Genomic DNA, 15587 nt, shown 5'->3' on the forward strand with positions numbered 1-15587 from the left:
TAGCTTTAAAGTAAAATATTGCATCAGAACACTTTGGTTTTAATGGCTTTATTTTTACATGCAAATAGATGTATCCAGCGAATACATTATTCCATGCAGACAATGTTACATTTCTTCTCAGCAGGAACTCTGCCTTGTTTGTTTATCTTGGTGATCTTTAATTAGTGCAGTCATTTCATAATTCAAGTCACCCTTCCTGTACAATTGGAGCTGTGAAAAATATTCACCACCAAACCAGAAACCACACTGCCAGAAACCAGAAAATGCCCTTCCCACTGTTGAGGCTCCCTCACTGATGGTGAAAGGGAAAAGCTGGAGTTTCCCTAGTTACTGCTCAAGCCTCAAAGTCTTTTGCATGGATGTTGTGGTCCAGATCACCAACAGTTTCACAACCCAGCATACCTAAATGGGAAGGATGTATCCCGAGGCCTGTTAGAGTGAGTGGGGGCTACTGAGGAAGGGAAGGAGAAAAATGAATCTAAGAAACCAGTGATCTTCCTTGGTGTTTCTTGTTCATATCCAAGAAAAGCTAAAGGAATTTTGAATCTACTTAGATTCTCTTTAGCCCAATGTCCATGGGTTTCACAGAGCTCTAAGCAGGATGCTATAACTTGTGCTGTCTGGTAACAGCTTGCAGCAAGTTGCTCCATCAGCCAGGATCTCTGGAGCATATTGCACTCCTATCCTGACCCCTCCTGCCACTGAAATGCCCCCTCTGTGGAATAGTGCTGCTGCATTTAGGCAGCTTTAGATCCTTTTTATGCCCACAGGAGCCGTGCAAAGGAACTTAAGGGAAGCAAAGGATCTCAGCATTGCCAATTCTCACAATTTTACTGAGATTCTTGTGATAGTCGGTGTTTTTCTTAAAGCCTCAGCACCAAGAATCCTGTTATTATGTGAGCATATCAGCCTTGATTTAGCAAAAACAAAAAGGTGTAAGTTTTAGCTCTCATGATTATCAAAAGTATGTAGAAAATGTGCATCCTAACAGCTCAAAAACCAGAGAGCAGAGAGATCCTCACATTTATTATTCTTTCACATCGAATGATTTTTAAGACAATCTCATCACTTGGGGCCGGCCTGACTCATGACTTCTGAATGATTGGGGTTGGCAGTACTGGAATCTAGCCCAGTGCCTAAACCTACCCTTTTACTAAATATATACCAGTACTTATGCTCAGAAGAACCATCAGACTGACTTTCTGACCTTTTATCAAGTTAATGTGAAGAAAAGAAAGCACATGATCCAAGTCATTAGGAGGGTTTCAAAATTTCAACCTTCGACTCTGTACTGCAATTCCAAATTAAATACAGCCATAGTTTTTCTTTGTCATATTCAATAATTGTAAGAGACAGTGATTGTCTCATTTGTATCCACAATGATAATAACAGCAGGACTCTACCAAGAGATCTTCTTTAGGATTACGCGATGGGGCTACATTCTATCATTTTACACACATGTAATACCTACATAAGTGAATGGGAACATTGTGTAATGACTGATGGCAGACTAAGGCCCAGATTGATCTGGGGCCTTTGGGGAAAGTAAAACAAAAAAGAGAGAAAATCCAATGAACAGCATTATGCACAGGAGGTCCTTCTACATGTACACATTCAACTGAAGAACCAAAAAATATTAATGCAGAAAACTCCACAATTGTGTGTTGAAAGGTTTTAAAACATCCTAATAAAAGTAAAGTTGTAAGAAGCAATGTAGAGAATGAGGGAAGCATATCAGAACAAATAAAGTTATCATTTAATAGTGAAGGCAATTTGATAGGTCAGTATTAATTTATTTCTACTATAACAGAGCTAAAGGGCATAATAACTGTTTGCAGGATTGGGATTTCTGTCTATTAATATGGGTGACTGTAATACACAGAAGGGTATAGGAGGGCTTGTTTTTTTTGAGTGATTGTTCTCAGAGTATAGGAAAACAGCAGGAAGAGGGCACTTGAACTGCACTGACATAATGCTTAATAAATGTTTACTTTGAAGAGTTTCCTTTATGTTTGCATTCATACACATACATATTCCTAGGATTAGTTCTTTTGCATGTTGCTGAGGATTCATAATGAAGTAAAACTTCTATAAAAAGCAAAACATATTAGGATAAAATATTACTTTGAAGTCATAATTTGTTCTTTAGTAATGTCATGCATCTTGCTTAACTATATACTTAGTAATTAAGAGCTTGATGCTTCAGTCCTTAATCAGGCAAAATTTCCATTCTGTCATCAGTAAGAGTTTTTTTTCCTAAGTAAAGACTAGAGGATCATGTCTTAATTCTAACATCAATCGGCACATTTCTTTGGTGAGGGACAAATAGGACATTTTACTGTTACCGATGTTAGTTACTATAACACTTATTTTTAAAAGGAGGAAATATAGTGCTTTACCTTCACTGCCCTTTTGGGTGTTTCAGCCATGATAGGAGGGAGTATGCCTTTGTAGAAACCAAACCATCTATTGGAGAAACAAACAAAGAGTTTTTTGTACACATGTATGAAAGAGCATTAGCCAACAGGGAATTCTATTTTCATTTCAGAATAAAGTAACTAATCTCAGAGCATTCCTAATTATTCAGAACAACCCTCACTGTCAATAGTGAAACTCTGTTTTCTTGCTTATTATGTAACTAACATGCTACCATTTCCACTATACAGTGGTGGAATGACAACTGGAAGCAGCAACGAGTTAACAAAAATGCAATCCACACAGCCAGTACAGTTTAGAAACCTGTTTAAAAGAAAAGAAGAAACTTCTTGTTAATGAAGAACAATCATTTTAGTTTAATCGTTCTTTCTGAACTTCTTAGCTACCCCTTCTTTCCACAGTAACGATGAAAATAGAAAAGTTAGGGCCAAAAATGTGGATATGAGGGGCAAAAAGCATATTCAGAAAGTTGCACACAAAAAACGGCAGGCACCCGTTCAGAGGCTGGATAAAGGCCAATTTGGTTCTAAATGTTGGTTGAAATGTACGAAGGACATTTTATTTGATAATTTAATTTTAAAGATAAAATTTGTAACTACTTCAAAAAAGCATAACAAAGTTAGCTAGTCATATAGAATTGACTGAAATGCAAATTTTTCATCTTAAAAATTCGTTTGGGTGATATAATGTAACTCCCTTAGTGTGGATCTTTGTCCCAATCTAGTGGCTGGTCCCCATAAGAGGTTAATGAGTTGTACAGCTAGGTTTGGGACTTAGTCCCAGTTTAAGTGGTAGAGGTTTCTACTTTTTGCCCCCAATTTAGTAAGGCACTTATACACATGCATAATTTAAATCATGTTGTTAGTCCCATTGCTTTCCATGGAACTACTCACATGCTTAAAATTAAGCACATGCTGAAATACCTTGCTGAATTTTGGCCTTCATGCTTAAGACACAGATTCAAACCTCACTGTAAGCCCAAGTGAGCTCAGTTACAACTACATAAACCTATATAAATAGTGTTGTTCTTACTGGTTTTAATACATCAGTTTTCAGTTTATACAAAAATATTTTAAATATGGTAATAATTAAAATTCATTCACCAGCACAGACTTTATGGTTTTTCAGTGTAGTGAGAAGATACAGAACTAAAGGAGAGAAAGTGCTCCACAGATCCATTCCCAGATCTGCCTCCACCATAGAGAAGGGAGGAGTGCCATCTCTGCCAAAGGCCCTCTTTGTTAAGAGCTGTGTAATCAGGTAGCCATTTGCAATGGACAACAACAACTTTATTGGTCTTAAAAACTTATGAACGATGTTACATATTCTTACATGCCAGTAGATGGTGCTCCTTCTATGAACTAGTTTCATATAATCACATATATACAGTTATATATATAAGTCCTATCACACTCCCTGCTCTTTGTAGGCCTAGGGATAAGTGTGAGGGGAATGTGCATGAGGAGGACATGGAAGTAGAGTTGAAGGGAAATGCATTTGTTCCCTTAGCAGTGGGGAAACAGGTTAGGAAAACAATATTCTGCTATGAATCAAGCAATTTTCAGTTTCACACTCCCTGTCACACACTCTCCCTGTCCTCCCGCCCCCCCACCTTAAGTTGAAAAGCAGCTGTCAATCTAGTAGGATGCCCATGGAACGATCGATTGAGAAACCTGCATCATGTGATGCTGTACCTGCCCCATGAGGCATTGCAAACCCTTCCCAAAGCATCCTGCAGCCAGTTGGACAGGGGGATAGCTACCCACAGTGCACTGCTCTCTGTGTCAATGCAAGAGCTGCTAGTGTGGATGCACATTGTTGACACAAGGAGCATAGAGTGGACATGCAACAGTGATTTAATTAAAGTGGCATAACTTTTGTTGACAAAACTCTGTAGTGTAGACAAAGCCTTAGATGCAGGCCTTCATCAGAAAACTGGTATTCAGAAAAATTACAGAGCAGCAGCGACAATCATTGCAACATGTAGTAAAAGAGAGAGGAAGTGACATCAGATCCCAAATTTGGGAAAATTGGAAAGAATTAAGAAGTAAATGTCTAACAGAAACATAACTACAGTGTTTTATTTTGTTTCAGCATTAAGGATCTAAATGAACATCACCATTCAATTGTATTCTGGGCAACAGCCCAAACTCATCTTTGGAATAGTTGATTTTGAAACATTACAGTCAATCATATCTTCTCAATTTGTTCTTCTTTCAGGCTTTAGGCATCCTTCTGGTTTCCATTTCTTGTTTGGAAGTCTTGAGTCATCTATCCTGGCAACATGACCAACCCAAATCAGTTATTTTCTCCAAATTATATTGAAATAGGGATCTTGCTTCATTTGTTGTTTTCTTCCCGTCTTTCACATAATTTTCCTTTTAAGGACCTAATACAAAGCTGAAGGCATGCATACAATATCCTCTTTCTTCTGCTGCTGTCAAATCCAAGTCTTTTACCCACATAGTTCTATAATGGAAACAATGACACAAAATACCTTTAGGGTCCTATTCCGCCTTCCCTTACACTGCACCAATCTCAGAATTTGAATGAAAGGGCTGGATTTCATGGCTCTGTCATTTAAGGTTGGCAAGATCTGCAATGTGAATTCACAAAATTTCAGGCATCTTGAGGAGATGGTAATTTAGGTGGGATGCAGATGGATGTCCTTCAACAAAGGAGGGAAACATTCCCAAATGTGGTGAAAATTACCTAAGTCTTTGCTACGAAACAAGGTGTGTTCTTATCTTGTGCTAGCTAACACATTGTACATTTACAACTAACACAAGGTAAAACCCTACTGATGACAAGGCAGTTGTATTTTTAACATGTGTTAGCAGGTTGAGGCAAGCTCTAGAGTTTCTCCCCTCCACTCTGCCCCGATCTCTACCTCAACTTGCAAACATGTATGAAAAATACATGTTATATGTTACCACGTTAGCAACCTAAGACAGCAAGTTACATAGATTATCCTATTGATACCATTTTAATAGAGACATATCAGTTAAAGCTTTCATTGACACATGGAGCCCAGAGTTAGTTAGTTCCCTTAGTTCTACCTCATAATTCCACAATCAAGACAGCCACAATTTTAGATACTTCATGACAAGTCATTTTTTTTCTTTTTTATGTACTTACATTGCATTTATTTGCCTTTAAGACATCATTTAGTTTATTATACCAGTACTCTCAACCTTTCCAGACTACTATATCCCTTTTCAGGAGTCTGATTTGTCTTGCGTACTACCAAGTTTCACCTCACTTAAAAACTACATGCTTACGAAATCAGACACAAAAATACAAAAGTGTCACAGCACACTATTACTGAAAAATTGCTTACTTTCTCATTTTTACAATATAATTATAAAATAAATCAATTAGAATATTACTATTGTACTTATGACACTGCACCCCATATTATTAATAAAATGTTATGATATGAATATGGCATAACTGAGATATGTTTTAAGCAAGATGGGTCATGTGAGGTATCATTGGAAAGGTTATGATTTGCTGAATGTGGTTATCCAATTTGTATTCATGTATCAGTCCTGTATCTGAAGTTAGGAATATTGACTATGTAACAATTACAACTGTGTGTGTACTTGGGGAACACCCACAAGACAGTAGACAATCAGCCTGAACAGGCCATTAGAAAAGACAATGAAATGGGTCTTTGAAGATGCTCCCATCTTCCTGGAGTTCCTTTCTGTGCACATTACAAGTAAACCTTGTCTCATGGTTGCTTTGACACTGCAAGATCATGTCACCTGGTACAGGGCACCATCTTGAGCTGGTACTTTTCCACTGAAGGGGATGGGGATCAGACTGGGAAACAAAAGGTTCCCACCATATGTAAATCCTATTTAAGGATGGGAAGGAAGTTAATCAAGGTGGCCAGCTCCTCTCCACTGCCTCCCCACCCAAGAAGGAAGACTGCTGAAAGCACTGGAAGAAACAAAGGAACTAAGCTCGGGAAAAGCAAGGGCTGAATCCAGACTAAGCCAGGGGTCTAGCCTGTGAAGAGAAATAACTGGAACTCTAACTGCAGAGACTCTGCAACCTGCCTAAAACAACATTTAGGGTGAGAAATTGCTATTTGTAACTTGTTTCTTTAGTGAATTAAGTTTAGGTTGCGTGTTTTGTTTTATTTGCTCAGTAATCTGCTCTGTTCTGTTTGCTATCCCTTATAATCACTTAACGTTTACCTTTATAGTCAATAAACTTATTTTTGTTTATTCCAAAACCCATTTTGTGCAATTCATATCGGGGGCGGGAGTGGGGGAGAGGGCTGTGCATATCTTCCTCCACATTGAGAGAGGGGGCAATTTTTATGAGTTTTTGAGGTACAGATCTCTCTTTTCAGCTAAATCCTCCTACACAGAGCTGATTTCAGCCTGTGTCTACAGCTGGGTGTGGCCTTACCTGTGTGTATGCCAGAGAAGGCTTGAGGGCCTGGCACAGCAAGAACAGGGGGAGGAAGCCCAAGCTGGTGGAACGGGTGGGGTCAGTGGGACCCCAGCATATCAGGAGGCATCCTGGGCAGGGGGGTCCAACCCGTCACAGTACTTACACTTCAGTATATAGTACATAGAGCAGTATAAACAAGTCGTCTATATGAAATTTTAATTTGTACTGACTTCACTAGTGCTTTTTACGTAGCCTGTTGTAAAACTAGGCAAATATCTTGATGAGCTGATGTACCCCCCCTGGAAGATCTCTGCATACCCCCAGACGTACGCGTACCCCTGGTTGAGAACCACTGTACTATACAAGCTTTCATGCAGCCAAATAAATATCAGTTTCAGGGCAGAAGATTAAAAAAATATCCACAACATATTTAAAGAATTATAATATGTGTTAACACAATCCTAATCTTTTAATATTGTGAACACAGTGCTATAAAGAGTCTTACAAAAAAGAACACAATTTATTTGTGTGACATTTTTTTCACTCCAGAAATACAGTTCAGAGGTATGTATAATATAGGAGGTGCCTGAAAGCCCATTTCCCGGAAAGCTGGCCTAATATTTGTAGTAGTGTTAATGTTGTGTTATACGTCCACCACAACACAAATGTCCATGATATAAGAAGCAGGGGAATCAATGGAAGAAGCCAAAGAGAAAGAAATAGGGACAATGTACAGCATGAAATAAGCAATAAAAGAAGGCGAGAATATCAATTAAATGTATTCTTAAAGCACTTCAAAAAATATAGAGCTTTGGAGGAAGTGGCTCAGAAACCATTGGATTGTCCATCATACAGATTAATAATCAGCATCAATCTTTTTAATTCATTCAGAATGAAAGTCAGCAGTATATTCACTGCACGCAGGGCAGATTATGAAGTTGTTGAGAACTATCATCCATGTGACTTTTTTTTATTCTTGAAGAGAAATAAGTCCCTTCTCCATGAATCTTAATTACCTCTCAATATCTAGCTCAAAACTCTTGTTAATTTTTAGCTTTCTATACTGTACACTGAATTTAAAAGGGCTAGAGGACTCACCCATAAATAAACCCCAAACAATATGGAAAGATGAGAAACCTGGACCTTCCTCTCTTTTATCTAGCACAACAGAAAGTGAGAATGGAAAAAGGAGATCTATATTAAAAACTGGGCAATGTTCACATTAAAGTCAATTCTTCTCTCACACCATATATTACTCTCATATGTTTTGCCATACTCGAGTGCTTATAAAAACAATCCAGAGGGGAAAAAGTCTCATGATCTCTACTCTGTACCTCACAACATACCCAAGACATTCACTAGTGCTCAAAATGCAGATCTTATTCCGGCTTTTTGTTTCTAGGTTACTTATATTTTTTGCTTAAAACTTAACTAAACAATACAGTAAGCATACATTGTTAAAGTAGGTTTCAGAGTAGCAGCCGTGTTAGTCTGTATTTGCAAAAAGAAAAGGAGTACTTGTGGCACCTTAGAGACTACCAAATTTATTTGAGCATAAGCTTTCGTGAGCTACAGATCACTTCATTGGATGAAGCTCACGAAAGCTTATGCTCAAATAAATTTGGTAGTCTCTAAGGTGCCACAAGTACTCCTTATTGTTAAAGTAGAAGCTTTCATGTATTTTAAATGTATTCTATATTCAAAAATATTTGTAAATACTTGCTTTAAAAAGAGTTATGTTTGAAAGTCTGATAAATTTAAATAAATGACTATCACAAGGCATATGATTTTTCGAATAAATAGGTCAGTCCGTCATGGAACTGAAAGCCATGACCTTCCATGGCTGCTGAGACTCGGCAAGGCTAGAGGCCAGATCTTCATCTGGCATAGATCAGCATATCACCATTTCCTTCAATAGAGCTACACTAATTTACACTTGCTGAGGATCTGGCCATAGGGTCTGGTGCAGCTCCCGCTGAAATCAATGGTAATCTTTCCATTCATTTCACTAGGTGTTGCATTGAGTCCTTACAGATCTCTTGTCTGGATAAAAGCACTGACTAGCCTGTAGAATGGGCTGAAATGCCTCACTTCTTTTAATGCACAGAGTTTTGTTCCCACAATAGACATTTCTCTAACTTCCCTTCTGTTTGCAGTAGGAACAAGTTATAGACATGCCAAAACAATTTTGCCTACAGCTTCTAAAACAGAAAAATGCTTCTTTACTGTTCAGTTTGTCAAAACTGGCAGAATGCTTCATTTGTTCCCTATGATTTTTAGCTGTTCAAACACTAGAATAGAATTTAAATTAATTTCTTTCACCCTTCTGCTAACAGTACTGCCTTTTGCATAACAGGTACAACAGGAAACAATCACTGTTATAAAGCTGCACCACACCTAAATCTATTTAAGCCAAAGAATATACAAAAATACTTTCATTATTACTTCTTGTTACTAAAGGAAATTTAGGTGCTAATGGTTACGTTTATAGCTGTGTATCTATGTCTCTGACAGCAAAATAATTCAACATTGAGGGTACCTGCAGATTTGTTTTCCAGAATGTTTAAAGATAAGGGAGGGAAGTTCTACAGTTATCTAAAAAAGATTTTTGTTTGTCACTTTCCATGAAAAATGATGGCAAATAAATGTACATTTTGAAGTGTGACTGTCTTCATTGAAGATCTCTGAAATTTAGCATTATTTATGCATTTAAGAAGCTGACAACATTTTGTCTCTCCTAATCTCTAATGCCATCTTCTATAAAAGGTAGTTCTTATTTGCACAGTTTCCCTGTTTGCATTAGCAGCACCACCTGTTCTAACCAATAGTGAGATAATAAAAATACAACATTAAGCTGTTTGGAATCATCAGAAAAGTGTGGATCAGGAAGGAAAACTGTGATTGCAAGTTAATTCTAATCTTCATTGGAATAACTCACATTCTTCAGTATCCACATGTGTAGTCACTAGGGAGTTCTCTGGCTACATGTGTTCTTTCCCATCTGCCTGCTAAATCAAAGATCTAAAAGGCACTCAGAGTCATTATACGGATTTGTGACACTCCCAGGAGGATACTGGTTCCATAATGCAGTGAATAATTTACCGAGATATAAAGCCGGATTTTCAGACATCAGCCTCCATTTTTGTGGGCACAGCTTTGCACCTGCAATTATTTGTGTCTGTAATTTAAGTTACTTAGATGTCTCCAATTTGCAGGTGCAATCATTGATGTAGATGTCTAAGTAATCTCAATTGCAGGCAAACAGAACTGCAGGTGCAAAATTGTGCCTGCAGTTATTTTCACTTTCAGACACAGAGACCTGCCTGAGTTCAGAATTAAAATTGGACCCATAGTATTTGCATCTATACCAAAAATTATCTTGCTTCAGTATTTTTCATGTTAGGTCAAGAAAACTGTACTTATTTCCTTCACTTTTAAATGGAAAAAGAAAGAAGTGCCTTTTGGTATGAACAAACTAAATATACATATGATAATTAATATGGTGCCATCTTTTCAAACTTTGTACTTTTGGGTACTGTTTTCTCTTAATTTTTGTTCAGCATCTCTAAATTATGAAAGATTCATGATCTTGTAGTAGTACTGCCCTCAACATCTGTGTTCCATAGAGGGTGACATGGTCATATATGCTTAGGGATTACAGTATTGTAGGCTGTGTACTAGTATTTAGCCAACAGAGGGCAATATGATCATGCACGCACATGTACACACACATTTGAATTTCCAACTACTAGAGGGCTGCGGTACACAGGGATATTGCGGGAGTAAAGCCTGTTACTGTACAGATGTGGAAGAAAACCCACAGTAATGGAAAATGTATATCAAAAATGTGAGATGGATATTTGTGGCATCTGCTATGCATGTCAATGAAATCAGATTCTACTTTGAGTCTTTGATCATTATATTAAAAATATAAATGTGTCTTAGATAGTGCTGTTCGTCATAAGGAAAATTATTAATGTATTTTCAGATCAGAAAAATTTCTAGGAGGAGTGTTGTGTGCCCTGAGGAAAGAACATGACTCTTCGAATGAACAAAAAGTTCATACAATGTAGTCCCAGATCTAGGGCTAGAATCACATTGTGTAATAATGGCATGATATATAAAAGCACTGGTACAAGACTGAACTTAAATTCCTGACCCTACTCACCTGACTTGGTTCAGAGTTAAAAAGTTTAACAATTCTGTCACATGAAAGGGCTCATTATGCACTGAGTTTCATGGATGCACACTAACTGAAAGGTCAAAAAATGGAGCACACATTTGCAAATAATTTTGCTTAATTCTAGTTAAACCTAAGGCGCAAACAGAGTAGATTGACAGTTATTAGAATTACACTTATTTTAACTTTTTAATCATGATACGTTTCTAGTCAAGCAGCTTCATTTTCAGGCCATAGCCAAAAATGCTACTGAGGGACTTCTAGAACAGTCCACAGTTTTGAATTCTTTCCACCTCCAACCCCTCCCTCAATTTGGTTATACTTCCCTTTTCTTTCCTTCTCACACAGTTTGTAAGGAAAAGACACCCACTACTATTTCGCATGACATGGGTTTCCCCTGGACTTTTTGGTAATCTTTTGGGCTGAATTTCTCAAAGAGGAAGAACACAGCCAGAGCAGATTTAGATGACGCAGCAGTAGTAAAAGCCTTGTGCCCTCTCTCCATTAGTGTCTGCCAGCTGGTGGGGAGGGAGAGGAAAAACTGGGCTAGAGGTGAAAAATAGATGTCTTTCGGTGTTTCTTATGTAATCTATAAGACTAAGCCTATCCTCGGCCTGCAATTAATTAAATGTTTACCAAAGAATACCAACCAAAGTTCTCTGTCAAGCTGTTAGAAGAGGAACTTAACCATATCATATTTGCAATTTGTAACCTATATTCATTACTCTAGATATTAGCTGAGCATTGAGTATATAACTCTGCATTACAGGTCTGCTAATGCCTTCTGCAGCCAGATTTACCAGCTGAGATGCAAGTTTGTGAAAGGAAAAGTCTGTAGAAGTTTGGCCCTAATTAAAAGATATACTGATAGTTTGATGTAAGCCATAGCCCCCTCAATTGTAAAGCACAGAGCTTCCCTTTGCATGTTTCTTTCAGAAAGTAATGCAGTTTGTATCTCAGTGGTGACACATCACACCATGTGATGTGGCAGTCCTTAATGAAGTCTTTATTTTTTTTTTTTAAATCTGCAATCTTTTCTTTGAGTAGCAAACCTGCCTTGGCAGGTCTAACTTGAACATCCCTTTTGAAATGTTTTCTTTTCTTCCTGAATATACTTTTTTGATCAGGCGCCCTTTCCAACTCAACCTCTTTGGTGGAAAAGAAATGTTGCCACCTCAGCATGCAATAAAACAACTTAAATAAATCTTAAATGAGCATACAGTACTTTACTCAACAAACAACAACTGAAAATGTGTCACATAGCAAACCGTGTAAATTCATGACAAGCTCTTCTAAAATGCATCATGCATTTTTATTCAAGTCTTTTTTTTTAATATCTAAATTGATAAAAAGCAAGAATATTTCAAACTGAAGTCTATTTGAGTCAAATCTATTTTTTTCTCTGTGTGTGAAGGGACAATTTCTCTGTTCCTTAGTATCAGTTAACCTGACATTTCACAAACATCTGACTAAACTTGCTCAGTAATCAACTCTGTGCATTTATAGCAAAGCTAGGTTAGCAGCAGATTATCTTTCTAAACAGCATATGAAATGATCTCACAGACTGCAAGTGTAACCGCTGTTAGTAACCACAATGCTGTTTTCTTATTTGGCATCATCACAGACCATTACAAAGCCAATATGAATAGTATTTCACTAGGCGTGACTAAATGATTACCTGTTATTGTACAATATTGATTTAGAGACATGCAAAAAGTTTGTCCACCAACAGTAAAACCAGAGATGCTGCAAGAACACTTTTGTATCATTTTGCCAAAGTAACAAGCACTTATAGATGCAATTTCCTTGCAAGCCCAGGCCTTTCAAAACTAGTGGAGTGAAAAACAAACACAGACTTGTATGGCAAGGGTGTGTCCATAGTTCAAAATGCCATGTTTTGTATCATAATTAAAACTGATCTTGAAGGACAAGGTTACAAGCAACTTGAGGGCTGCACACTAGGGGCTCCCACTGGACCTTCCCAAGGAAATGTATGAAATGTTCTCTGTGAAACACACCATGAAAGACTCATTTAAGTGATGTGTTTTGTTATGAGCTTGAAACAGCTCATATCTTTTGAAAGGTCGGCAAATATTTGTGCGTCTTCAGAACACCTGTGCACAGTTTCAGAAGAATCTGGATCACTTATGATTTTATATTGAAACCATGTGAAACTGGCAGTTTCATATGGCTTGGAGACTAAATCAGGTGAAACTCAACAGTTTTGATAGAGTTTCACACTGTGTTTTGGGTTCCGGAAACTCAGAGGATGGTGTCAGCTCACGTGGACTGAAACTGAACTAAATACTCACATTGACTCTCTGAGCCATAATTGCAAAATTTACCACAGTTTTGATCTTTAGTCCCTGCATAACATGTTAAGTAGCTCATCCACTTGTCTAGCTGATGACTGGCATGACAGGAATTATAGTTCTTCTTACTTCTTCATATGTGAAAATCAATAACTGAGTTTCAGGCTCTGACAGCATGATTCACCACCCACTAACATCAATGAGAGCCTTTCTCTTTACTTCAGTAGGCTTCAGATGAGACCTTTAGAGAGAAATTCAAACTTTTAGAGGAACCTTGAAATGAGTTTTAGGGTAAGTTTAAAATCCCCTTCCTTTTCCTGACCACAGATTCTCTTTAGCAGCATAGGTTCCACTAGGTTGTCCAAGTTCTTTCCAGTTGTTTTCATATCTGATCATTTCTTCTTATTTTAGTTCAGCTTCTTGAGAAAGCTTGTGACCCCCAACTCTAGGTAAATAAATGGCCAGAAATAGAAACAGGGCTTTTTTGATGTCCATAGTTACCCAAAAACACAAACATAAAACAGAGCAGGCTAGTGCAATCAAGCACTAAGCAAAGTGTACCATACATCAGTGAAGAGTAAAGTGCAATCATGGTTTAGACTAGAGTGTAAAATAGAAATACACTTTGTTTGCTGAGTTGTGAGTTAAAGTGAAATTCTGATCATGAATATGTAAAACTTAGACATGATAATGTAAAAAGCCGTATGCAACCAATGGAGAGCAGAATGGTAAATGTGATTCTTTCCATTGTCAGTGGGGTTACTCTATTTCCATCTGATTACTCACCTTTTCAAAATTATACAAGCCTCTGGGTACACAGCCTCCATACAAAATTTATACCCAAATTGTACTACACCACAGCAAGCCAAAGCACATAAAATCTGGTCAGAGATTATTCATAATTAATTTAACTCAAGAATTTTCCGCCTCCCTTTGTCTCTCCATATTTGTTTGTGACGATGTAGTAAAAAACAACGACAAAAGAACCCTTGAAAAACAACCAAAAACACCAAACCAAACCAAACCAAACAAACATGCTTTGGATCTCAGTTTTAACCTTTTTATGGAAATCTGGTGCTTGCTGCTTAAAGTTTCCTTATTACCAGGGTCATTGTAATTCTATAAGAGCATATCTGGGCCAAATTCTGTAACAGACTTTAGTGAATTTTGTATCACTGGAAACATCTGCAGCTGTGTGCAGTTCCATATGTGTAGAATCTCTAGGTAGATTTTACAATATTCTTGGTCTTTTTACATTTCAGTGGCCATGTAATCACCCACAGATAATGAAAAATCTTTTCAGTACATTGTCATCTTCATAGAATGGCAGCATGGAAAAACCTCAAATTAGGCCTAAATTGGAAAATTCAAATCACTAAGATTGCATTTTTGTTACAGTTGTCAAAGAAATAAAGGATTACACAAGCCTTATGTTTTTAAAAACACCCATGTCATTTGGGGATTTTTACATATGGGTGGATTGATGTGATGGTAACAGTTGCTCATTTTCACTGACAACCTTGAGAGCTGCCAAATCAGTCCTTTGGCTGCATGAGAAACTAAGAGTAACAATAACTCACCAACATCCTGCGTCAGCACTGGACCAGACTAATGATCTTTAATTCTTCTCTGGGTGGTGACTTTTCTCCATCATCAAAGGTAAAAATAACTTCAAAATGTGGGGTGTTACTTTGCTTTTGCAAAAGTTGGTTCTGCATTGGCAACTAATATGTTAACATTCCTTCAGTTGTACCAATGCACAAGCTGAGTTTTGGTTATTTGCATTAAAATGGTAGCATAAAGTGTAAGCAATGCTTGTGACACATATCTCCAAACCCCACAGGCACGGAGGATCTACTGATAAAGTAGTCATGGATTCCGACGTATCTGTGCCATGTGGTTAAGATGAAATCACTGAAGTTCACCAATTTACATTGGGCTGGATTTGGTTCAAATCTCTGTTGCGCTCAAGGTCATTGCTAGACCTAGGCTTCGTTTCCAGGTGTACGACACACCACTGGCTGAGCCATTTAGACGAACCAGCCCAGCATGTTAGGTTATTTGCTAAGTCACAAGCAAGCCCTGTTTTATGCACAGGGATGGGCAAACCGACTCAGATGAAGTCAAAACTTCCCCTTCACCTTGCTGCTCTTCTTCCTTCTCTTCTCCATCTGCCCCTCTCGCCACATGCGCGCCAAGGACACCACCACTTATTTTTAATGTATAAACCTGCAGGATCCAGCAGCTTT

General features: G+C 37.7%; 1 protein-coding gene across 11 annotated transcripts in view; it reads right to left on the reverse strand.

The window, feature by feature from the left end:
* The window catches only part of SLC25A21 (solute carrier family 25 member 21), a 397333-nt gene that overhangs the window by 32558 nt on the left and 349188 nt on the right, over positions 1-15587 (reverse strand). For 10 of the 11 annotated variants that reach the window (XR_007357307.2, XM_048855143.2, XM_048855142.2 and 7 more), the window contains one exon: positions 2400-2466. Coding sequence is in view for 9 of the 11 variants with exons in the window: in XM_048855143.2 (XP_048711100.1) it covers positions 2400-2466 (67 nt within the window). In the remaining 2 variants the exon portion in view is untranslated. Of the gene's footprint in view, positions 1-2399; positions 2467-15587 lie in introns of those variants that run through there. The other variant, XM_048855153.2, reaches the window with a different exon arrangement.

The sequence above is a fragment of the Caretta caretta genome, chromosome 6 (genome assembly GCF_965140235.1).
Source record: "Caretta caretta isolate rCarCar2 chromosome 6, rCarCar1.hap1, whole genome shotgun sequence".
NCBI classification, from domain to species: domain Eukaryota; kingdom Metazoa; phylum Chordata; order Testudines; family Cheloniidae; genus Caretta; species Caretta caretta.